The sequence below is a fragment of the Gymnoscopelus microlampas genome, assembly GCF_963454915.1.
Source record: "Gymnoscopelus microlampas genome assembly, chromosome: 15".
Classification (NCBI taxonomy): domain Eukaryota; kingdom Metazoa; phylum Chordata; class Actinopteri; order Myctophiformes; family Myctophidae; genus Gymnoscopelus; species Gymnoscopelus microlampas.
In genome coordinates, this window is record NC_139952.1 from 19,430,933 (window position 1) to 19,456,762 (window position 25,830).

General features: G+C 39.6%; 1 protein-coding gene across 1 annotated transcript; it reads left to right on the forward strand.

Annotated features, from left to right (window-relative positions):
• LOC311061322 (putative acyl-CoA dehydrogenase 6) lies at positions 1-25,830 on the forward strand. Its single transcript, XM_084079919.1, has 9 exons — positions 1-225; positions 10,831-10,951; positions 18,791-18,920; positions 19,703-19,809; positions 20,939-21,106; positions 21,304-21,477; positions 23,151-23,312; positions 24,731-24,881; positions 25,229-25,830. The coding sequence occupies exons 1-9, from the start codon at positions 4-6 to the stop codon at positions 25,317-25,319; spliced, it is 1,326 nt and encodes a 441-aa protein (XP_083936045.1). The 5' UTR covers positions 1-3; the 3' UTR covers positions 25,320-25,830.

Below are 25,830 nucleotides of genomic sequence, written 5' to 3' on the forward strand. Positions count from 1 at the left end.
ACCATGTCAACAATGGCACTGTGCAGAGAAGGAGCCCGGCGCTTCAACAACAACTTGGCAGCCTGTCGAAATGTCTCCAAATTATTGTCGATCGGTGGCATTCGGTCCTTTTCTGAAAGCGTGTCACCCAAACCCGCCTCCTCCGCCACTTCTACCCCGGAGACAACGGGTGATCATTTACTCTTCACACACGAGCACTTGGCATTAAAGGAATCCCTCAGAAAGGTAATGCAAGATAGCATGATGGAGGAGTATAGTAGCAGGAGTTCCCATGGAAATCATGCAGTTAACGCTTGTTTTGAGCGTTGTGGTTGAAAATAAACGGCAATGTGTTAATATGTGTGGGTGCTATGAATGCAGCGTACTCGTTTGACTTATGTAAGCATAAGCAGCTGACCTGAGGGTTTCATAAAACAAAGTAGGTGAGAGGTCATTATGCTAGCTCTGCTCCCTTCAGCTGCTTCTATGCTGAATTGATCAATTCAAATCAAGCTTTATTTATAGAGCACATTTAAAACAATCGAGATTGACCAAAGGGCTGTACACAGTCAAATCAAAGCATCAACAAAACATTATGCATGTGCACCCACACAGCATCAAAACAATTGAAATACAATTTGTACAATAACCTCAGGTGTGATCAAAGGCCATTGAAAAGAAATGAGTCTTGAGACTCATTTGATCGATGCTGTTACAGTAACGGAGGGAGTACAAAAATGTAATCAAGGGGTCCAAACTTCATTTCTAGCCAAGTAACAAAATGCACAATGCTCATTTTGTGCATTTTGGATTACACAGACAGGTGGATGCTGCTTCTGCTGCTACAACAGCTGGTCAAGTGAGCCAAACATACAGTAGTTCTGAATCCTGCATCCTTTGCACCAAATATAGTAGCCTGTATGTTTTGATATATATATTCTAGAATATATATTCTAAAATTAGGTAATCGATCAGTTGACAATGTAAACAAGGATGACATACTTTTCAAACTCCTAAACTTTGAGTTATTAAAGGGGTTGTAAACACATACTGTTGGTACTTGGTGAAACCCTGTGTGTTTTCTTAAATCCATGATCACCTCAGTGATTGAGACAGTTTGAGATCATTTCTGTTAATGCACAGTTTCACACTGGCATTATGTCCATTTAGCGTGTGTCTGCCTTTGTGTTGTAGAAGTGCACTTTATGGTCAGTTAACACATGGTAATTGAATTGTGTCTTTTTGCCACCTGTATGCTGTACACTTACAAAGAGGCCAGAGGAGCACACGTTCAGCTGCAGTAGCACTATCACGGGGTCATCCCTAGGCGTTAGGGTTGTAAGCAGATTGTAAGCGTCAAACATAAAACCTGGTGAACATATACGCTCCCACTAGCACTAGCGACATTTGAGTCACTGGCCAGCCTCCCTGTGTTATGGCCACGTGCCACCCCTGGTTGATCCTATGGTACTGTACAGCCTCTTTGTTGAAGTGCATACAACACAAAGTGCCATCCAATTGCCATGTATTCTGTATCTGTACATGCACAGTGGGCTACTCACTCTGGTGAAAAAGTTCCTTCCAGTGACGTTTCAGAGAAGGGTTGGCAATTGCCATGGACAGTAGTGTTAGTAAAAATCTCTGCATGTTAGTTTCCGCAACAAAATATTGTTCACTTTGACTTTTAAAGATGCATTTAACTTATGAAGCAAGGCAAGTTAATTTGTGTAAGCACATTTCACGGCAATTTCAAAGAGCTTTACACAAAACATTAAGCATTAAGCCATAAGACACAGAACATTAGACACAAATGAAAAACGTTATAAAAGGGTATTAAAATATAAGAGGATAGATAAGAAATAAAGAATAAAACACAAAGACAAGATAATTAAATTAAGGTGCAGAAGAATTTTTTTATAAAAGAAAAAAGAAATAACACCAGTAAAAAGGCAACAGGATTTAAAAGATCTGAGAGTTTGTAGCAGACATTGCAGCATTTTTCTGGGGACAGATGTTACGTTCTGATTCTGGGGACAGAAAGCAGAGCTGTCCAAGAAGACCTGAGAGGTCTGGAGGATTCATGATGTTTTGCAAGATTACAATCTGGCATGGTGATGGTATTAGATAAGCACACCGTGGCTATTCATGTTCATATTGTCAGTGTTTGATAACCGTAGTTACTAGTGAGAGTGAATACCAAATTGGATTGTATGTAATTACAGCAGAGTGGAGTGTAATGAGCACTCTGGCCAATCACTCTAGTTCTGTTTCTGCTATTTAGGCCAGGGCGTACAGTAGCAGTCCTAAGCGCCTACTGATACGTCTGGTGTACATCTAAACTCAATGTAGGGGCTAAAACTACTGGTGGAAACAACTGCATTGCAGAACCAATGTGAAAAGACGTTAGAGCAGTATTTCATTATGGGATTGTGATTGTTTTTTAAGGCAATATGTGTAGATTTGTCAGCAAAGGCTCTCTCTGCTGTTTTAGCCCTTAGATAGAATTTAGATGTCAGCTGATGTATTGGTAGTCGGAGATCTTCGATTATTTGGAGTGACAACGCGAGACTTGGGGCATAGTAAACAAAAGTACACAGAATAGCAAGCACAGCAAGCATGATTGATGCAAAGAAGTAATTCTGTTCCCTAAAGACTAATCATTTTAATCATCACTAAAACTGAAATGTTTATTCACAATGATGATTAATATAAATATATTCAGGGGAAACTTCACAATATAGCCTAATTCTATTTCAAGCAGCAGTGGAGATTTAACGGTTTCCCTCCAGTCTTATTTGACTTACAACTGTTCTGAATTCTGTACAACAGCATTGTAAACATGTGAAATGCCTTGATGCATTGCCTGAACCTTCCCAGTCCCCATGTCTTTTACGAGTCCATTAAACACCGATTCAATTTAGACAATCCGTACCCCAGTCATACCCAGCGACTTTTGAATTATGGGAATACAATTCACAGTAAATGGTGGTGACCAGGCAGCATTTGACCAATTTTGTATGCCTTTCAGTGTAAATATTGTTGCTAAATCACCGTGGGCGCCTTGAAGCCTTCTCAGTTTGACTTTACTGTATATTACTTTACTGCCATTGGAGACAGAAATCTCAGAATAAACACCCAAGGGCCCAATTCAGGGAAGGAAACAAAGACATTGTGTTAATAGAAGGAAACCTATGTTGTGACTAAACACTCAAAGGATGCCCAATGGTCCAAAATATTTAGCATTGGGAATAATGGGAAGGATGAATATGTGAAAAGGAAATGCATAACAATGTAAAGGGAACTTGAGGGAGTAGGGTTTATTAAAAGAACTCAATGGGAATGAGAATAAACTTGGCATACTAGTGGGGTGATAGGACATCCTTCAGTGACTGTCCAAGGTCAGGGGTTATAGTGTCAGTGCCATAATTGGAATATTGTAAAATAGAAATACATATTAATAGATTGAATTTGGCAGAGTTCTCATAGACTACAGAGTACAGACTAGCCCAGACTACTGCTGTGCGTATACCCATCACTCTTAACAAAAAAGGTTATTTAGCTCACTTCATACAGTATATTATCTCTAAAAGGTTCTTTCCATTTGTTCTTTTATGAATAAGTTCTTTGATAGAACGTTGAGCCCCGGCTGGGTGCGGGGATCACGTCACGAAACGAACGCATATATTTACATTTTTTTATTTTGTTTTTTTCTCCTCTTCTTGTCTCTTTTTAGTAATACCTTTTTTTTAACAAGAGCATGGGTGTGACTCAGCCATTCCAAGGGAAAGCAGAAATCACACGCCCTGCAGAGAGGATATTTTGTAAGACCTGGCCAACACAATGTTCTTGACCCCATCTCACAATCTTCGGTGTCCTGAAGGTCTTATGGTATGATACATAAACAAACCGTAATAACATTTGTGAAAAGACCTGTCCCTTATGACCTTAAATTTTTCCTTCCAACCCGCAGTCTTTTCCAACTTCCCTTTCCCGCCTAAGAATTGGCTATTCAAACAGAAATCGGTTTATGGCAGGTTAAATGGGATCAAAACATTGCAGATTGAGTTTCCTTTTGCTTTTATGCGTTTTTTTTTTTTTTTTTATATTGGAAAACAGTTTTAGGGGTTAAGACTGTGCAATAATGTGTGCAATAGTCTTTGAAGAGAGGGAGAAAAAGGCACACTGACTTCATGAAAGGGAATGTCCACAGTGGTTTCGGATGCAAAAGTCTTCAATAATCCTTAGAGCTATACAAACAAAAAGTGCTACCAAAACAAATGTGTGAGGCGAACAAACAGAAACTTTCCTGTTTAAACCCTTGCTCAGTCTGCCACAGAGAGGCAAACCACACACCTGTTTATAGGGGGCAGGGTTACTAATCAATGGAGCTTCTGCTTACACGCCTGATTGGAATAGTTTATTTGGACTCACTGTTTAACTAGATTGCAAACAATTTTTCTCAATTCTGTTGTTACAATAATATTCTGTGCAATATGTCCTGGTTAGGTACATCACTTTACTTATTAACTTTGACCTTGAATAGTGTAATACACAGATATTGTTATTCATACTTTTTATATTCGTACTTGTTTTTAAATACACTTTTATGTGTGTAGAGCTGAATATACTGCATTGATCTTTGCTGGTGTTTTTATTTTTCATCTATTTTCTATCTATATGTAGGTACCATTGATGGGTCACGCTAAATTTCATTGCAATGACGATAAAGGTATTCTATTCGAGAACATGCTAAATCCACCACCATACATTCTCAAATTCTGAATTCTAGTTCCAATTCAAGTTTATTTTAGTTTTTAATACACTAATTAGGAATATTGCTATGTTTCACAATAGCATACAGTGGGTGACTTTTACAGCCCTTGTCGATGGCTGCCCGTCTGCCACCGGTAGCCAACCAGTCTGTTGTAGTCTGAAGTAGTCTGTTTGGTGGAGAGTCACCTTTAGATATACAGATTTAGCTTGGTGTCAAATTGAAGAGTTTTATTTTCTTGTTATTTTGATAGCTCAGCTCCATGAATGACAATGACTCTTTCAGCTTCCTCTACTTGGGGGAAAGGGCAGATTGTAACTGAATTATCCATTTTCAATTAATTGCTTAATTGTGCATGATTTAAATGATTGCTTTTATTTTCTGTACCTGGCAGTTGGGAGGCCATTGTACTCAGTAGAGCCTGGAAGCAGGGGTTCTGCTGTAACTTTTGGCCATTAACGGTGTTATTGCTGATGTCTTGTCCATTAACTACTAAAATGGAACTGGAGACGGGAGACATTTCTAAAGGCACTTATGTGATTTGTTTGTTACAAAGTTACACAGCAGAAATCAATTCTACTATCCTATTATAAAATAAAACGATAATCCTACCATAAAATTATAAAATGAAGAAAACTGTCCGGCCATGTTTCTGTCTGTCATCCATTCTTCTCAGGGGATTGACCAATCAATCTGAACTTGCACATATTGTTAGTGATCATTGGCATAGGGACTGAGGAAACCGTTTTTTAACTTTTATAAAAGTTAAATTAGCATTTTGTTGTTAATTAGCATTTTGTGTGTACTCTCACTCAAGACTGCTGTGGGTGTAAATGCCCTCTTCCATTTTTCTCCTCCTGTGTTGACCAATCGATCTGAACAGGCTCATGAAATTTCACTTATTAGCATATGCAGGGGGTCATTTAAGACCGCTGCGAGTGGAAATGGTGGGAGTGACTCATCACAGCAGTGCCAGGGTCAATTGATCAGCAAGTGTTTTCAGTTGTCTAATTATGCTCTGCTGACCCTGGTCTCGGCTATTACTGTAACTGTATATGCAGACACTACACTGGCCGGCAGACACAGAAAGATTTAGCTCAATGCTGGTGCAAAGTTCTAAAGGACTTTTAGCTACTTAAAGTTGAAATAAAAAATGTTTTTGTTTTTTGGGGGGCGCTCGGGGGGGGGTGCAGTGGTACCTTTTAAACTTTCGTAGCATTTTTGCAACGGGTTATGAGTCATGACTTCTATCCGGTTGGTTCCCAAGTCTGCATATAGTTTGGTTGCATGCATGCATTCCTGGGTATGGACTAGTCGGTAGTACAAATCTTAAGTATTTAAATGAAATAACATTGCATATGGTTCATAGCCCATGAACAAGCAGACACCAGTTTGTGTTTAAACCAAAAGGTAGGAGTGTTAGGATTTGTTTTTATCATCATAAAATATAGAAAGATGAACAATACCAACAGTAGGAACATTATCATTTTGCTGAATAGCCTAAATTGTAAAGCTATGAGCTACAGTATGCAGGCCAGGGTGGCTTCATATGCCAGCTCGCTAGGTTGTTGACTTGGCACATCCATAGGTGGACGATGTTATTAGCATTTATCCTCTAAGCTGAACATGATAAGTTTGTTTGTTGCAAAGTAAGTAGGATAAAAAATTGCTCATAATCATGTAATAATGTTCTATATTCTCTTCGAGGCAACTTGAATTCCAACAAAAAATAGGACTGCATTAGTGTCAAGCAGAATGGTCAGTCCTAAGTGCTTTTACATCTGTGGACCAGTTCCAGGCACACATCCAGTGAGTCATGGTAACTATCAAGGCTCACTCATTTCCTTTACAAGGGAGACGGTCCATTCATCCCAAAGCCAGCTCACATCAGCCCCCTTTTCGTTCCCTGTGAAATGTTTATTACATGACGCAGACAATCTTGTAATGAGAGCCACTGTCTCGGTGTGTGTGTGTGTGTGTGTGTGTGTGTGTGTGTGTGTGTGTGTGTGTGCGTGTGCGTGCGCGTCCCTCAGTGGTACTGTACCTACAATCAGGGCAGGAATTTCATGGAGGCCATGAATGAAGGCCTCAGTTTGGCCTTCTGCCCCTCAAAAAATTATAATGCCCCGCCCACACTGATCTAGCTGATTGTACCGTTTTCTCCTCTGCCTCTTTCCTCTCAATATGTTTTTAGACACCAGTATCTTTTTTAATTCTGAATTATTATTAACTTCCCTCTCCACATTCCCATCTTCAAAACAGTGCACTCAGCGCAGTGACTCTGGTTACTCCAGGAATGATCGTGCATGAACTTTAGTTTCATTTCGTCAAATATTGGTCATTTGTAAATGCCAATAGCCAAGTGGCCGTGTCCCTAAAATGATGAAATTCCAGCCTTGCCTACAATAATAAAGTAAAATAAAAATGGAAAACCAGGAACGATCAGTATGCTGCATTGATTCAGTTCTACACCCATACGTGTATATAAGAAAGAATCTGCATATTATACTATTCATGGTCAGTTCATCAGTATAGTATTGCACCAAACCAGGCTATATCTCACAGAATATTATTGCACATATTATTGCACAGACCCATAGTATTGCACCAACCAGGATGTATTTCACAGAATATTATTGCGCAGTCCCAAGATATACATATTGCACAACCTCAAACTGGAATAGACAATTTAACATCACCTGCCTTGGCTGCCTAAGTGTCTATATATAATTGTGTTTGCTTAGTGCAGTTTTAAACTATCAAACGTTATTTAATAGTACAGATATGTACAGGTTATGTCTAATAATAAATCAAAGACATTTTGTCACAATTACAACACTTTATTGTAACTTCAAGCTATACGTTAAGGATCACATTGAGCAAAACGAGGGTATTATCTTCTCTTTTTTTTTTTACTTGAAACCATGTCACAAAGACGGAGACATTTCTTTCCAGCTCTCTGCGCTTCATCAAGCTGCAATAATAGTGTTTAACTTCCACAGTATCCAGCAGATTGAAAATGGTATTAACTGACTAGGTAATGTGATCGCAAATATATGATTTAATTAAATGATAGAATTAGACACTAAAAATAGCACATAATGATGTGTATATTGTAATATAATATGATGCTAGGCTCACAGCCATTGTACGCAGCTAGCGTAGGAAATTATGAAATTCAGCCCTGTGAGTTTATTATAGATCAGTGGACCCAGTGCATCTCCAGTTTCTCCACAAGAGAACCCAACTCTGTTACACTTTAACCATGGTAAATGTGCCAAACCCGGATTGGTACTTTCAACCAAACAAGCTTAGGCTATGCCAGACATGTCCAAAGTCCGGCCCGGGAGGCCAATGAAGGCACAAGGGCAGATTTGATTTTAAATGTATTATTTATGGCCCGCCAATAGTCATGTGAAATTAATACATTAAAGTTTCTGGGTGTTTTAAAATGAACCTGGGCTATAATTTCTCAGTAGAATTTGTTGGGATCTGTAACTGCTTGTTCCTAATCTCGCGTCACCAGACTTTCCACCTCGGAGGAAAGCCTGGTATTTGATCTAAAAATATTTGTGATCCGGTTTAGAAAAAAGGAAAAAAAAAAAAAGTATTGTGGTTCCGGTTGGCGTCACATTGTTTTTGTTCCCCACATAATGGGAATCAATTAGTTTTGTCTCGCTAGTCGCGCCATGAGTTAGGCCACGTCCACGCGGAGACGTTTAAAAAAATGTCACAGAGTCGTTTTCAAAAAGTTTACCGTACGCACAAAATCGTCTCAAGAAATGTGTGTTCACACGAAACCACTGAAAACACCACAAATCCACTGAAAACGCTGTAGTATATATGCCCGGCCTGTGGGTGGCGCTGTAAAGCTCGACGCATGCGGGTTAAGCGAGAGGTGGAGCTATGGCGTCATCGGTTCAGGAAAGATGCGTCTTTAGGTGTACACACGGAGACGCAAGGGTGGCGACGCAAGGGAGACATCCAAGACATCTGACCCACAGACCTTGAGTTTAATTCTCAAGATGTGAAAGAAAGAGCACTCGGGTGGCGCAGTGGTAAAGTCCCTGCCCACCACCACGGAGGTTGTGCGTTCGAATCCACGGTGGTGCAACAGGGCGTCTACACTAACACAATTGGCCCGTGTTCGGGGGTGGGGGGGAAGCTGGGCGTGGAGGGTGGTAATGAACGGGCTGGCGCGGTGTGTGGACTCTTGGACAGGGGGGAGTAGGACTAAAGCCCTATGTCCTCCTGGTGGGGGCTCCTCACTGGCAGGTTAGCCAGTAGGATATAACAGCAGTGACATCACAGAAATATGTGTGGGGAGGAATCAATTGTTATTTGGGAGAAAGAGGGAGTAACAAAGAAAAAAAGCCTTTTTTTTTTTTTTTTTTTTACACATATACATTTGGCTGTGCTGTGATTTTAACAAAAGAGAATTTATTGGCCTGTAAACATAATAGCAATACAGCACATGCAAGTACTTGAGTTGTGTTTGTTTTGTTCACAGCACAAAGGGACTTGAATTTGGCTACACTGCCAACAAAAGCTACTGATATTGCACCACAGTTAAATAAAATTGTTGTAATGCAATGCATTTGAATGTGACTTTGTTATGGTCCAAAGTTACAGTGTGACAGGAGATGCAGTCAGCCCTAAGCTATTTTTCATATTTTAAATATGACCCCCTTTGAAAAACGGTCAGACATCCCTGGGCTATAGGCAAATGGAACGGTGGCAAACATATTGTCCATATACTGTAGGCTCTGTAAGAGAGAAACGGCAGTCGGGCTTAACTGGAATGAAAAGGTCATATTGAAAATGGTGCAATGTTGACCCAAAATATTATTGAAGTGTTCATGTTATCATTGAGATGGATGGATGGATAGTTAGATAGATAGATAATGTACAGTGCAGACAGTACGCAGTGCAGTATTTATGGATTTTTTCTACGGTCTTCTCTCAGTTCCCAGTCTGCTTCATTGATATTGTCTAGTCTGCCAGACACCGATTGCATAGGCTCGAGTGCAGCAGGAAAGCATTGTGTCTAAAAATATATTTTTCTATTTTTTTGTTTACCTCCATTCACTACTACTTCCACTAGGTCATGCCCAGTTGTGAGTCAGTTTCCTAACTGTATGCAAGATAGCCATTTGCTTCTATATTTCATTGTTAACATTACAGTATGCTTACACACATACTGTACATACACACGCCCAAAATTTACTTTTGTGTACAATAGATTTACTGTAAAATATTCGTAACACATGTGGTCTGCTAAGAAACATTACTCATTCTGCAAAGATACAAGCTACACTTGGGGATAATCAGTTGTACACACACTCTGTCACTCACACATACACTTATCAGTAGGAATGAAAAGATACACTCCTCAACTCATGATTCGATATGATTCATGATACCGGATTCACAATATCATTTTCTTATTACGATTTCTTATTACAAAATGAGACTAGATTATTTTAAGTTTTTCTTACTTTTCAGACAAATACTAGAAAATATTGTATTTTATTTCTCTTATCGATTCTATAATCATCTCTTTATTCCTGATCTGGCAATTCATTTAAATGACGGACCCAAACCCTAATGAACCGGTGCCATGTCATTATTCTGTCGTCCCGTTGGTCCCCATTATAATGAACCGTATCCCTAACCCTAACCTCACACGACCTAATGGTCGGAATAATGGGATGTCGGAATTCTGAGTGGACCCCAATGTTCCAGGGAAATTAGTTCCGAGATCCGATTGATTCCGAGATATTATAGAACCGACACAGTGCATGTCTGAGAGGAGAGAGGTTGGGCATCCAAGACAGGTTGGGTATTAAATGTACCTGATAAAAATTATTTTTGCAGATTTAACGTACTGTAATTGTTTTTAAAAAAGACCAATTCCTCTTCAATCTAGAATATGCAAAACTAGATTATGCTGCCGTTTTAAAAAGAGTATTGCAATATTTTTTTCATCACACCAATTTTAATCATCACATATTTGTATTGATAATTAACTGTCGGTACGTCGTTATATCCCTACTTATACGTTTTCTTTCCTGTACTAGATTATTGACCAGGACATCAACCCCTATGTTGACCAGTGGGAAGCAGAGGGACAGTTTCCTGCTCACAAAATCTTCAAGATCCTGGGGACTGCTGGCTTTCTTGGAGTCACCAAACCACTAGGTAAGGTATTGAAGTTGTCTATTTGTCTAAACTGCTAACATAGAAATGGCCCTAAAAATACTCTGGAAAAAAAATATTTTGCAATCTTTATAAGGTGCATCAAGGGGATATTGTCACAAAACGAAACATGAGTATTGTGTTTACTGTCTGATTAATGTGTTTTAGAATGATAAAGTATGTTCTGTTGACATCGTTCCTTTCATCTTATGCTGTATATTATATTATGGTCAGTCTAATTTTGACATTTTTCCGCTGTAATTATGGGCGTTTGTCACATCAAGATCCAGCAATAATTGCCTGTTACATTCCAGTTCCAGATGTTGAGCTGTAGAATCTGAGACATTTTGCAGACACATTTGAATAAAAAGAATTGTCTATTGGTTCCTTACAAAGAAGAGATACTATGTTGTACGGTTGTTTAGAAATGTACAAAAAATATTCTGTGAAAATAAAATGGAGATACATTATATTTTGGAGTGGCCAATATATTATGTAAAATATACTGCTGTAAATATTATATATTTCCATGGTCCAAAATATATTTCCAGATCTTTTTTTTTCTGTATGATTTGATTCATATATCTTTAAATATGTTGCCTTTCAATATGGGGTATGTCGAACATTGGAAACCATTGAGATGATTCACACAGTCGGGAGGTCAGAGAAGAAGTAGGGGAGAGCATTCAAATCTGCTGAGTAAACAGACCTTAAGCATTCGTAGGCTAAGAAGACTCAGTAGATTACCTGATGACCAACTGCTTAACCCTGTCGCGACATGTTCGGCTGTTTTTGACAAGGGACACTGTCGTACGATGCAATATAAATTAAGCGAGCGTCTACAATAGCTTATTACTACAATAAATTGGCATTAATTCAAACATAGCAGAGTTTGTATTGTCTATAAGTGAAAAATGTATAAGTATTGTTACTGATGACATATTGACACTGTTTTTGGCATCTTTCTCATCAAAATGACATTTTTGTGGTGTGTAATGAACATTTTATGCTTCTTTACAGAATAGAATTTTCCTATCTGTTTTGTATTGTTGCTAGCTTATTATTCACTTAGCAGAGGTATACACACATCTCAGTTGCACTTTATATATGGAATATATATATAGATAAAATGCATAAATGACAGGTTAAATTATGTGAAATAATGTTTAATATTATCAGTGCCGCTCAACAAGGCAACTCACAGCAAGACAAGATGCAATTGTCAACATGTGCCGCCACTCCCTCTTCCAAAGAAAAATAACTACTGCTCCACTTTTCCATCCTCACTGAGGTACACCAGGCATGTTGCCACGCGAAGAAGGTAGCAAGGTAGGGAAGCTAGTTGAGCTTAGATTAAAAAAGATGTATGGCAGAACTGAACTAGAAGATCATCCATAACCAACCATGGTGTTTGTATCTGCTTCTCGAGAATTGACTGCTCAACTGGCAATGTAGACTCATTTGCACCAACAGTCAAACAGAAACATAGTCCATTATCTCTTAGCCTACATATTTAGTTTTATATGAAATTAGACATGGCACTGCTTGTTGTGTTATACTGTATGCTCCTAAGAAGCCACTCCAGAAGATGATACAGGTCAGACAGGTAGTCAACTTAACATCATACTTTACTGACTTAAGATGTTTTAATATAACTTTTAACTGAAGATGCATGTTAATCATAGAGATTTTCTAACAAAAATGTCTGTACCAAATGATATTTTTTAATGAGCATGTTATGTGTGCAGCACTTCTCATTAATATGCTCTAAAATGTCTTGGCTTCGTTTGGATTGACCACATTCTGAAATGGTCATGGTATCGTATAATTAATTTAGTACAACTGGAAACCTTTCTGTGCTGAAACACTGACTAATGACGCAAGCTCTCCAAGAATTCTAGACTTGGTCAATTTATTCAGATACCTCAGACTCACTCACTGAGAACTGGGATGTAGGAGTTTGTTAATCTGGTTGATTGCCATATGACTCATCAGCTGTTGGGAGATGAATGAGATGAATGGTCTCCCACCTATCTGTAATATAATGCAGACAATATATTTTGCAGGGGAAATGGCACTTGGTTAGAATGCTTAAAAGTAACTTAAAGGACAACTTATTAGATTTTTAACCTGAATCCTATCATTCTCTTGTGAGGAGGCTGTGATAATCTGACAACTCTTCTCATTGCATTTTTTTGTGTTATTAATACTTGCCAGTTTATGTAAATGTGTTCCCAAGACACAGAACAGAAAATTATAGGTTAAAAATCTTCACAGTTGCCCTTTAAAAGTCCAAAGGGCTCTTACTGTAATGCAGAGGCGTAACATCCATTCAATAAAAGCAAAATCGTACGTACAGCACATGAGCACATACTGTAATGTACTTCTAGTGCACAGCTTGCTTTTAACAACCTATACACACAGAAATGTTTCCTCTTACATTGTCTTTCCTTAACCGCATATTATGCTTTGTTGATTTAAGTGCAGGATGCAAACTCACACAAACGTTGAGAATGAACAACCTTTGAAGCAACATTGCTCCCTCACTGTGACACTAGAGACAAGAAAACTCACCCTCACCCTCCATCCTTCCCCTCTGTGAGGAAAGGCTTTTAAAAACACGAGAACATTCAGTTTAGCCAAGCAACAAAGTTATGGGAGAAGACATGGATGACCCTTGGCTCCCTGCCTGTTTCCGCTGAACTGTGAACAGACTCACATCCACAGTTCACACTCTGACATTGGCCTCGTCTCCTCCCTTCTGGACTGAACCTGGCATTCCACACCACGTTTCCACTGAGCAGAGTGTTTGTGATATTTAATGTTACGATAGTACTAGTGAAGTTCATACTATCTCCTTCAATATTATATTCTTTTATTAACCACTTTCAACCCGGCATCGCTATTTTGAGCATGTCATTATAGAAATCTTAAAAGAAAAAAAAAGATCTACAAGCTCACAATGTGTCAAGATTGCCTATTTTTGAATATCCAAAGTGTAAAATAGGGCCTAAGTTGGTACACTGGTGGGTACAACAGTGTTTTGTGGCCTCATTTATTTGACAAACTTTCTGGTTTCTAAATTTTGCAACATTAATTAACACAATGTTCCAATGAAAAGACGTCAGTAAGAAACTGTAGCCAAATTAGACACATGTATCCATTTTAATTGTTGCTAAGGGTTGTCATGGACCCAGTGATTCACTGGTCCCACGTTGCCATGTCACCCTTTAAGGAAATGTGGTCTAATAAATTATCACAAGCCTTTGAGCCATCCCAACTTTTGTCAACAGTAGCGTCATCTTATTTACATACAGTACGTGTTGGAATGCACGTTTAAAATATGAACTAAAAAGGTGTGCTCAGATTCTCTATTTTCCCTCTATATTTGCAATATTCACTGTGACATACGCAAGAGAACAGCTGCTGTTCAAAGTAGAGGAACATATGTACTCCATATAGATCACAGCAGCCAGAGTGTTATTTGCTTGTCTTTGCCCCAGTCTGTCTGTGTTGCTTACTTGTTCACCTACAGAGCCAGCTGTTTTGTAAAAAGTGGGTGAAACCACTGCACTTCCCTTTGTCCACATTGTCAACCACAGGGTTTCCAGGACTGTCACAGACTTATCACGGCACAGCTGCGCTTGCTTCCTCTCTTTTTTGGCTCCCTCCTTTCCCTTGTTTGCTTATTTTACAACATGTCTCTCTCCCTGTCTCACTCTCTCACTCTGTCTGTCTCTGTATCTCCCCCTGTTCTTTCCATCATCTGATAGGGACGCTGACAGGTAATGTTGACCCTTTCAGCTGGAAGTGCTGGGCCCCATGTGTTGCATTTTCATTGCCAGTTGACATTACTATTCATTGTACGGCGCCTGGCATATTCAGTAACGTTAAATGACAATCTGTCATCTTAAATGTCAGGTATCGTGTCCCCATTCATGAGTGATTGTCCATCATCATAAGTAGTTTTGTCCCAAATGGATTACAGATAAATTTGATTTTCAAAACAGGCACAAGAAGTTCATAAATTGGCCATCTTAGCATAGGCGCAGAAACATGCTTTGAAGAGATTCTGTGGTTGGGGGGGTGTAAGGGGTGGGAGTTTTGTGTTGCCAACGAGGGCAACACCTACAGTAATATCCTATCACAACAAGCGAAATCCTAGACCGGTACCACAGACCAGTTTACAATAGATATCCACAACAATTATTTTTATTTTTATTTTTTATGATTCATAACTTTTGTTCCGAAATTAACAGACAAAATTAACTGCTAATGCATTATTGCACTTGTCCAACCACAGAGAATGAAAACATCTGCACAGTCACTGGCAACTGTAGCTAGTAGTGTGTAATACTAGTGTGTATGCCCTCCACTCTCCAGCATCAAGGTCTTGATCTCTGCAGAGTGGTTAGCTCCGCTGTCACGCCACAGTGTGTCTATATGTAGGTGGTGCACCTCTTTCCCCTCCAGCTGCGCCTTGGGTTGGCTCCCATAGAGCCTCATTCACTAAGCTCGGGTCCGCACATATTTTGTACTTATGCACATATCTGCAACTTTCCATGTTCACAGTCTGATTCATCAAAACAACTTTGTCTGTGAATTTTGGCGGACGTACACTCAAACTCATGTCTGCTTGGGAGCAGACTTATATACCTCAAACATTGCGTATATTAGAATGCCTTATTCTTCATTCAAAATCAATTGCAATAGTGCTGAACCCCAAATAAAATATTTATGTACCCAACATGTGTCATATAGGCTAAAAGAAAAAAGATGTTGAATGATCTATTGCTTGGATGCAAATTATAGACATGATGCAAATTGAAACCGATATTTATTTATTTTCAGTTGCTGAATTATTAGGTGCCTCAGCGTCTTGCTGTTTCTGCAAGTGTGGCCACATGCATTATGTTGCAGGAGGCAACAGGCGCACCTCCGATGTTGCGCTATTAATTTATAACATTGATCACATGAACGCCAGACAATAGCCTTATAGTCTTACCATCTGATCTGATGAGGATAGGCTACATGTATGTATGAAATCTGTCCATATCCATTCCGATGTAGGACAGGATATGTTGTTAATCCAAAAGACAGATTTCTCCTCAGTAATCAATAAAGTCCAATCTGGTCCGTAATCGGATTTTAGCGTTCCTGGATTCCTGAGTCATAATGTTACCTCAGTCAAATGTGAGCATTCTTTAATAGAAAAGGCTTCTATAATATCCTTTCCACGTTTTATTAGCCTATTATATGGTGGTGGGGTTAAACTTTGTAAACTTCTTATTCTCATTACACATGAGAGCATTACTTTATTAACGTTCTGTTGATCCATCGCACGATCGAGGGACACTCTTCCAGACAGAACAGATAGATGTACAAGGCGGTGCAACTCGACGCGTTGTACTGACTCCACTGTAGCTACGAACAGCTGCTTATTGAAGCCATCTCCCCCTTGTCAGATTTCCATACTCTCCTCATCCCATACAAGGCATTCTAGGCAATTGCCCTCCAGTCGGGGCGAGATATTTGAAGTCCTTAACTACTTTGAGCAAGGTCACAGTGGCAGTGGTTTTGTCCTCCATGTTAAATCTTTGCATTAAAGCTTGAGGCCGATCTTGACTTCCAGCACTCCATTTCTACTGCCAGTAGTTGTTCTCTCTGCTGTGTCCGAGACTAGGGAGACAGACTAGACACGATTTACATCAGATTACAGTGAAATGTATCGGTTTTCTGACACTTCATTCCTTTCATCCACTGGAGTTGTTCCCACACATATTTATACCAAGTGATTTAGCTTTTGGCAAGGTTTTATACTAGCAGCTGGCAGGGTCTGTGTTTACCGCTGAGGACTTAACCCACTAAGACCTAACAGTTTTTTGAAAAAAGAAAAAAGAATCAAGAATTTTCAAAATTAGCAGATCTACATGCTCATAGTGTGGCACTCGGTGCCGCGCTATGAGCTTGTATATCTGCTATTTTTGAATAGCCAAAGAAATCTAAAGTGACACAGATGCGAGAGAAGGTCGGAGATTCATTACAAAAGTGGGTGTAAGCTAGCATCAATACACTTAGTGCATTTCTGTACGGGCTGTGCCCGTTCACAGCTAATGCTGTAACAGATGATGAAAGACAAAAAGAAAGGTCGGGTGATGCGACGAGAGAGTGTGTGAGAACTGCATGTGCGGAGTGGAGATGTGTACATGGTTGATAATGCATTGTTCAACCCCATTAAGGACCTAAGGTCTGATGCACAGAACGAACCGAACTGAAATGGGAAGTATAATGGCATTTTCAGACAGACCCATTATTTCACATTTCCATTATAGATCAAAATAAGCATCTTTAATACCTTTTAATATAACATAGCCAAAGTAACAAAACTAAGGGGGGGTCAGAAGGGCCAGAATTTAGTCGATCTCGCCGACCGCTGGTCTATTTATTTATAGACCCGACCGGTGCTCGTTTAACACCACACCGTTCCTATTGTGTTGCGCAATAGTTGTTGTGTATTGGCTGCAGGCTTTCCTCTCGCCGCAATGACAGTTCTGGTTCTGTTACTGGCTACGTGCAGTTGCTCTCTCAACTCGATCAACTAGGTGCCACCATACAAGCTAATATACAACAAATCGTTGATCTTTATGCTGGCTGTGGGTGAGAAAGAAGCAGATGCCCGCAAGCTGCAAGAATCAAGTGCTGCGATGATAGACTGACTGACCAGGGATCAGATTACTGCAGCGCAATATACTGTATGGTCGAACAAAGTTGTTCCCCCGTCAGTTAAAGTGAGAGCCGAGAGCACACGCACAAACCGCATCAAACCTCTGTGGAATCAAAGTGCACCGTGGCATGTGTGATTCCTTATTCATCGAGATGACAATTCAATGTCATTGTCAATGGGCCTGATTCACTAAGCTGGCCGTAAATAACGTGTAAATAAAGTGACTAAAGACAAATCTACATTGCTAACAACGCGGCGGGACGCACCGCATGACACCTTGTAGATCAGCGCAAGCGAGTCCCTCACGCAATTAAACGTTTATAAAGTAAATAGCCGACTCTCACGTGTAATGAAAATAAAAAGTCTGTTTACAAAGTTAAACCTCACAACTACCACCATTATATAAGCCCTTTCTACTGAACAAACGCTCACTCACCTTAGCTGAGGTAAAAAGTTGAAGCTGCTGGAATATATATAATTAGCAATTTTGCATCATGTCTATAATATGCATACAAAGATCGTTTGACATAGCTTTTCTTTCTTTTTTATGTGTTGACAATTTTTTTAATTTGAGGTTTGGTACTATTGTAATTGATTTTGCACGGAGAATAAGGCATTCTAATGACAGCTTTGATCCCATAAGTCATGCCCCCGAGCAGACGTGAGAAAAAGCGTCCCTCCTGCAAAATTCACAGACAAAAATAGATTGATGAATCAGACACCTAATGTAGGAATTTTCATACATTTCTGAATTTTCAGAAAATTACTTTTAAGATTTACAATCTGGTCTTTATCCAGAGCTACTTAAGTACTTATAGTAAGTTAATTAAATTCCGAGGACTCGGAGTACATTTGTAACCCCCCCCCCCCAACTAATGTCCCCTCACTTTTTCCCTCAGGCAAGAATACTCCAGGCTTAGTGAACTTACTTAATATTTACTGTGTGTGTGTGTGTGTGTGTGTGTGTGTGTGTGTCTGTCTCTGTGTGTGTGTGTGTGTGTGTGTGTGTGTGTGTGTGTGTGTGTGTGTGTGTGTGTGTGTGTGTGTGTGTGTGTGTGTCTGTGTGTGTGTGTGTGTGTGTGTGTGTGTGTGTCTGTGTCTGTGTCTGTCCTGTACAGAGTATGGAGGACTGGGCCTAGACTTCAGCTACAGTGTGGCAGTGTCGGAAGAACTGGGAAACATCCGCTGCGGAGGCATCCCAATGGCTATTGGTGTACAGACTGACATGGCCACTCCTGCTCTGGCCAGGTACTGTACATGAAACTTTCACCATACTATTATATTGATGTTGTGATATCTGAAGTATCTCTCAGCAATATACTTATCCCGTAACAGCTCCCTTGCATGACATCATCTGAGTCATCTGAGCAGCCATCTACTGGGTGAAGCAATAAAAGTAATTTCCCCTTCCCCTGGGTGCCAGAAATGACTCCCTTTCCAACTTTTTGAAACAGAGCCATCTGGCACACAACGTAAAGAGGATCAAATCTTAGCTTTATTTTCTCAAGGTTCAAAGTTGTGCTTTATTGTGACATCTTGTGTACATGTACATAAGAGTAAAACTTTTTTTGGTTCGGCTTGATTCAGACAATGTAAAAAATATAAAAAAAGAAACGGAGTGCAAAAAAGAGCAAAAAAGAGAACATCAGCGTATGTGCATAATGACCTTGGTATATTATTATACACCAACAGCATTCTTTTTGCAGTAGCTGCCACATTACTTTATGTAAACCACTTGCTTCGTATGTACAGTAATGTTCTGCAACCAACCAAGTCAAAATAAGGCTGTAAAAATAGGTGGGCCTCCTGGGGGTTCCAAGATAGGTCTCCTTGTATTCCCTCAAACCATTTGAGGTGTTGAAACACACAATGCTTTGTTTAGCCTTGTTGCAACACTCAATATTATCAACAGTCACTTTGCTGCTGTTGCTCAAGTGTCTCCACTCACACGTGCATGGGCACAGGAATGCGTCTTCTGTGCACATTTGACGTGTGTGTGTGTGTGTGCGTGTGCGTGTGTGTACGTGCAGATTTGGATCAGACGAGCTGAAGAAAGAGTTCCTCCTTCCATCTGTGATGGGAGACAAAGTGGCCTGTCTGGGAGTGAGTGAAGTTGGGGCTGGCTCTGACGTCTCCAGTAGGTCTCTCCTTTTATCATCTCACTCATCTGTTACCTGTTATTACCTTGTCCTTTCCATTAGCCCCCTGATGCCCATTTGGAATAAGTATCGCCTGGGAAAAGAAAAGAAAAAAAGAAACGATTTTTGACTGAAATGTTTTGTCAAATACTGCATAGAGGATATCTAAGAGACAGATACACATCATAATAAATGCAAGTCTGACATTAATGGTTTCACAATTGAGAATGATTGGATACTTAAGTAGGCATAACTAGTCTTTTATCATTATGATGTAGCCCACAGGGGTGTAAAGCCTAATTTATACTGTGTGAAACAAGCCATGGCTTATGGCGCATAACTCTGGGCATTTACAGTGCAAAGCTATGAGCCATGACCCATGGCTTGTCTCACACAGTATAAATTAGGCTCTACACCCCTGTGGGCTACATCATCCCTGTCATCCCCATTTTGAGCACGTCATTAAAGATTTTCAAAAATCTTTCATCGAATTTCAGAAATAGCGGATCTACATGCTTATGTGTTGTCGTACGACAAATTGTATCGATTCAATTCTACTACACAATTTACAATTACAATTTAGGCATTAGCTCTTAGCAGATGCTTTTACCCAGAGCAACTTACAAGTGTGAGATCAGAATCAGAAGCAGAGTAAGAACTCTAGCTCATGCTTACACCCATTTCAACCCAAGTGTCCAGCTTTGCCCTTTATAAAATATAGAGTATTACACCAATGGTTCATACAACCAGTGTCACTTTGTGCAAGCCGTCTCCTCTGAAACCTTCAGATTCTCACCTACCAAAGTTTGGTTTTACTTGATTGCAATTCATCCATTTATCAATCTTAATCCCCATCCACTTATCTTCTCTCCTCCATCTCTTAACCACTTTCAACCTGGTGTCCCTATTTTGGTCATGTCATTATAGGTGAACATTTTCCAATGTCTTCCTAAACATTTACAAAAAGAATAGCTGAAATAGCTGATCTAAACATGCTCAAAAGTTAACGCTTAGCATTGTGACTCGTGATCTTGTAGATAGGCCATTTTCGCAGTCCATTGTACAATGACGTATATACTGTAGGGCTTAGGTGGTTAATCCATCTAAACGCTCATTTTATTCTTCCAGGCATAATGACCAAGGCTGTGAGGAAGGGGGATGAATTTGTGATCAACGGTGGAAAGATGTGGACTACCAATGGTACCCAGGCTGACTGGATGTGTCTCCTGGCCAACACCAGTGATGGAGCCCCTCACAGGAACAAGTCTCTCATCTGCCTCCCCATGAACCTGCCTGGTAAGACCAAAGTCCTCTATAGTATTTTTAGATAAATCCTGCTCATAGTACAACATGGTGTTTTCTGTTTCTGTGTCACTGCAATACCCTTTTAATGTAAAATCCCTGTTTTCATTATGCAAGATTGTTGCTCATACTGTAATGTTCCCTGGCCAAGACCGCGATGATGCTTTCGCCTCCTTACTTTCATATTGTAGGAATCCACATCGCCCGCAAGATTGATAAGATGGGGATGAGATCATCGGACACAGCCGAAGTGTTCTTCGATGACGTCCGTGTGCCTTGCGATAACATCATTGGCAAGGAGGGAATGGGCTTCACTTATCAGATGCTTCAGTTCCAGGAAGAGAGGCTCTGGGCTGTGGCCAATGGTGAGTGAGCTTTGTACCGTGCATGCTCTTTTCACTTGTATCCTCCCACATGCTGCTTTTCAGTTCTCCAGCCCCCCTCCCTGTCATTTAGTCTACCCCCTGGTGAGATCATTGGAAAAGCTACCGCTTGGTGATACGGCTTAATTTTCGCCTTCGTTTCTGGCAATCCCCATTTCCAAAGAACAGGGGCATGGGTCATGTGGCTAAAGCTATTACTCCTCCTAATTAGTTATCTGTCCCTGTTTGAAGAGAAAACATGGGTCATAGCCTCTTCGGGAAGCTAATCAGAAAGGTTTTAGGAAGAGTACAACCAGGGAAATTCTCACTCCCTTGCAGTCATGTACCAATTCCCCAAGTCTGCCCTAGATGATAGTTATTCTGGCTGTCTGGCCGGATTTTCATTTATTAAAAAGATGAGATGAATCACAATAATTTTGTCCAGACACAAACAAATGAGGGGCTGCTGGCTACCACACATACTGTACACAAACCAGGCACACGTACCTCTGAATACTACTACGAAAATGCAGCATATGCCAGTAAATGTGCATCATTACTGTCATGTATTTATAGTCCTCCTGCCTTTTTTAAGCAAAGGCATCTACAATGGAGTTGTACTGTATGTATTGATCTAATTAAACTGGTACTAAACACACTTGTTCATTCACAGCTTGATTACTGGCAAATAATATGGTCGAATGCCACAAAGAAAGATTTAAGCAAACTCCAATTACTGCAGAAGAAGGCAGCACGGCTTGCTCTCCAATGTCCATTTAGAACTAAGATCAACACCATGCACTTCCATTTAGAATCACTAAAAGTTCAAGACAAAATGAGTGCTGCGCTGCTACTTTCAACATGGAAGGTTTTACAATCCAAAACCCCCATCAATTCGGTACAGTCAGCTGAAACACAATTTAGAGTCATATACATATGCTACCAGACAGGCAACACAAGGCCGGTTTTCACTTCCCAAGGCAAACACAATTATTTGAAGTGCACAGTAGAATACAGAGAAATGGAAACATGGAATTCTTTGCCACTGTTAATGACCAAGCTGACACAGAAATCACTATTCAAAAAGCTAATAAAGAGACACCTGGAAAGATATTTGTTGTAGGATGTACTACAACAATGCATTTTATGTTTTTAATGCATTTTAATTAGTCTTATATGTGTTCTTATACATTATTTTGTATTTGGACTATAAAGTCTAATGTACTTTTTCTTTATGTTTTGTTTTTTTAAATGTATGTTTTTAAATACAAGTATGTATTGTTTTTATATGTGGACCCCAGGAAGACTAGCGGTGCTTTAGGGCACAGCTAATGGGGATCCTAACAAATAAACAACATTAATGTATGTCTGTCCTGTCGATACTAGACAAATCACCGCTCATGCTGCTATGTGCATGCATGACATCATGAAACACCTCACTTTTTTCCCTTAATGGAAATCCCTTACATCATCTCTACAGGATGATCTGGGGTGATGTGAAGTACCAAATGTCATAGATATATAAACAAAATTCAAATAACAATACAGCAATAGTATCTGAAAAATTTGGCATTCAGGGATAATAGTGATAATAATAACTGTTATAAAAATAACCATTTCCATGTTTGTTTTTCATAAAATATGTAATATTAACGATTGTTTTTCACTCCTTACAGCTGTGACCATGATGGACAACATCATAGACGAGACCATTCAGTACACCAGGCAGAGGAAGATCTTTAAGATGCCTGTCCTCTACCACCAAACAGTCCACTTCCGGCTGGCTGAGCTGCAAACGGACGTGGAATTACTGCGCTCCCTCCTCCACCGCGCCACAAGTGAGTGACATAGTCCTATCACTCGGGCTGTCACGATCATGAAATGTCACTTGACGAATAATTGTCGTACGAATAAAATGACCGGTAACAGTGAAATGCACTCCACACTGCACCGTGGATACCACGATTAGGCCAGCCTGACAGCCAACAGACTACTATACATTTATAGGAATGCAGAGAAAATAGAAATAGCTATGCATTTATCTGATATATCGAAGGAAGGTGGAATGCATTCCCAATAAGCAAGTCAACTCAAGATAGTGATGGGCTACAGTGGCTACTTTACAAAGTCTGGTGTCACCGCAACACAAGAGATGAAAAACATTGGTGACACAGCACCATGAAACGGATGAAAATGATTATTGATGACATCGCGCCACACAACAGATGAAAAATACTGTATTATTGTGACAGCACACCATAACAAATAAATAAACTGAAAGAGGCTCTACTTATTTAGACTATAAGGTGCACTTTCAGGTCTTTAGCTGTCACATACAGGCATTGTTGATTATATTATTGCGGGTGCAGAAAGGCTCTGTGTCCCCCAGCCCCTCGGATAACTTTTAATCAGCTTCAATTTAGAAAAGGAACGTTCAGCAGCTGTCACTGGGGATTGTTAAGAAAAACATTAAAACTGTGCAAACCTCCCCAAAACCTGCAGTGATGCATTGTTCTCAACAAGCAACATCTTTGTAAGCTCTTGGACTGTGTTCACTTTTTAAATAGTTTTTCTTAATCCATCCACATCCACAGAATGACAAAAGTTGCATCATGATATAACAAAGGTTATATCATCTTTGTAAATATCCACCAGTCGGTTTGCTTGCTTAACAAGTTTATCATCTGTTGCATTCTTTGTTGCAAATGGCTTGCTGCTACAGTATAAAAAATACATTTTATTTTTGGGAGCTTTGCTTTCTCATTCTCGACTGCTTCATGTTTGTACATCTCCTTTGTCTCCCTCGTTAGGTAAGTATCATAAGGTACTGCTTTGCCATGAAGCTGTCCCCAGCCCCCATGCTCGTAGCGTATGTGTGTGTTGCTATATCAGTGGTGATCATGTCTAGGACCCCAAAATTATATATATTTGGCCGTGGACCCCCCCCCCCCCCATCTCATCATATTTTGTTCCTGGGACCCCCAAAAGCAAAGATTTGAGTTTAAAATGTTCGCTTTCAAAAAGTATATATATTATATATATACTGTATATTCTAAGATTTGCACACATTTTCACGATTTTTTGAATAGCTAAAATCTAAAATGACTCGGATGCTTACCTGGTTTTAATGGGTTAAATATGTTGTGATATAGAATCAACTTAACCTTAATGTCTGTTTAATCTGTAAATCGTTTTCTCCATCTTGTTTTTTTTTCACTCTTTCCCTCCCTCTCTATTTGACCTGTTCTTGCTGTAGTGTTGTACATCAAAGGAAATGATGTGACCAAGCTGGCATCTATGGCTAAGCTGAAGGTAGGCCGTCTGTCCAGGGAAGTGGGCGACAGCTGTCTCCAGTTCTGGGGGGGAATGGGCTTCACCAATGATGTACTGATCAGCAGGTTCTACAGGTAAGAAAGGCCACAGCAGAATAATACAAAATCAATATAAAGTCCAACAGTTACTGGATTTAAAAAAAAAAGTAATAAAGCCTAATTATTAAGCCCAAATAAAACCTGTAGTAATAAGTCTCATTTAACACCACACTGACCTCTAGTGATGGGGTAAATCAAACAACAGAAAGATATCTGGGTTGAAAAAAATATATAGATATAACATTTAATTCTCATTATTGTTCATTTCTTTTGAAAGCATTTACTGCAGCACACAGTGAAGTGTGAAAGTATAGTATTGTTATTAGGTGTTGGGGGGTACAAAAACAACAACCTAGCTAATATTTTGTATCTTTTCTTTACAGAGATTCCAGATTGATATCAATTGGTGGAGGGGCTGATGAGGTCATGCTGGGAATCATCTGCAAGTACATGGACACCCTTCCCAAGAAGTGATTTTCCATCACTTTAACGATTACTCATTTAATATAATGAATGTATTAAATGGATCACCTCAAGTGCAGTTCACATAATGACCTAGTGATATTAACGGGAGCAGGACTGTAGCACATTTGCCATACAATTCTACTCCAAGCAAATGTATTTAACATTGAATTTCAAAATATACAAAACTTGTCCAAACAATTATTTTCAGATGTATTTTCAAATTACTTTTGTGTGTTTATATATTTTTGTTGTATGGACCTTGTTCATTTAGAATGAGTGAGAGCCAAACAAGTGAATTAATGTAAAATATTCCACTGAAGATTTCAGTACGTATTTTCTCTTCATGGCCTTATCCATTCTCTCCATGTGCCCTGGCAGATTTGATCACATTTCTAACTACATTTTAATACTGTTAGCTGCTGACCGTGTTGGGCATTCTTTGTCTAGTCTGGAAAACTAATGACATGTGTACAGTTTTTAATGTACAATGAAATGTGTGTATAAAAATGCTTAAGACAGA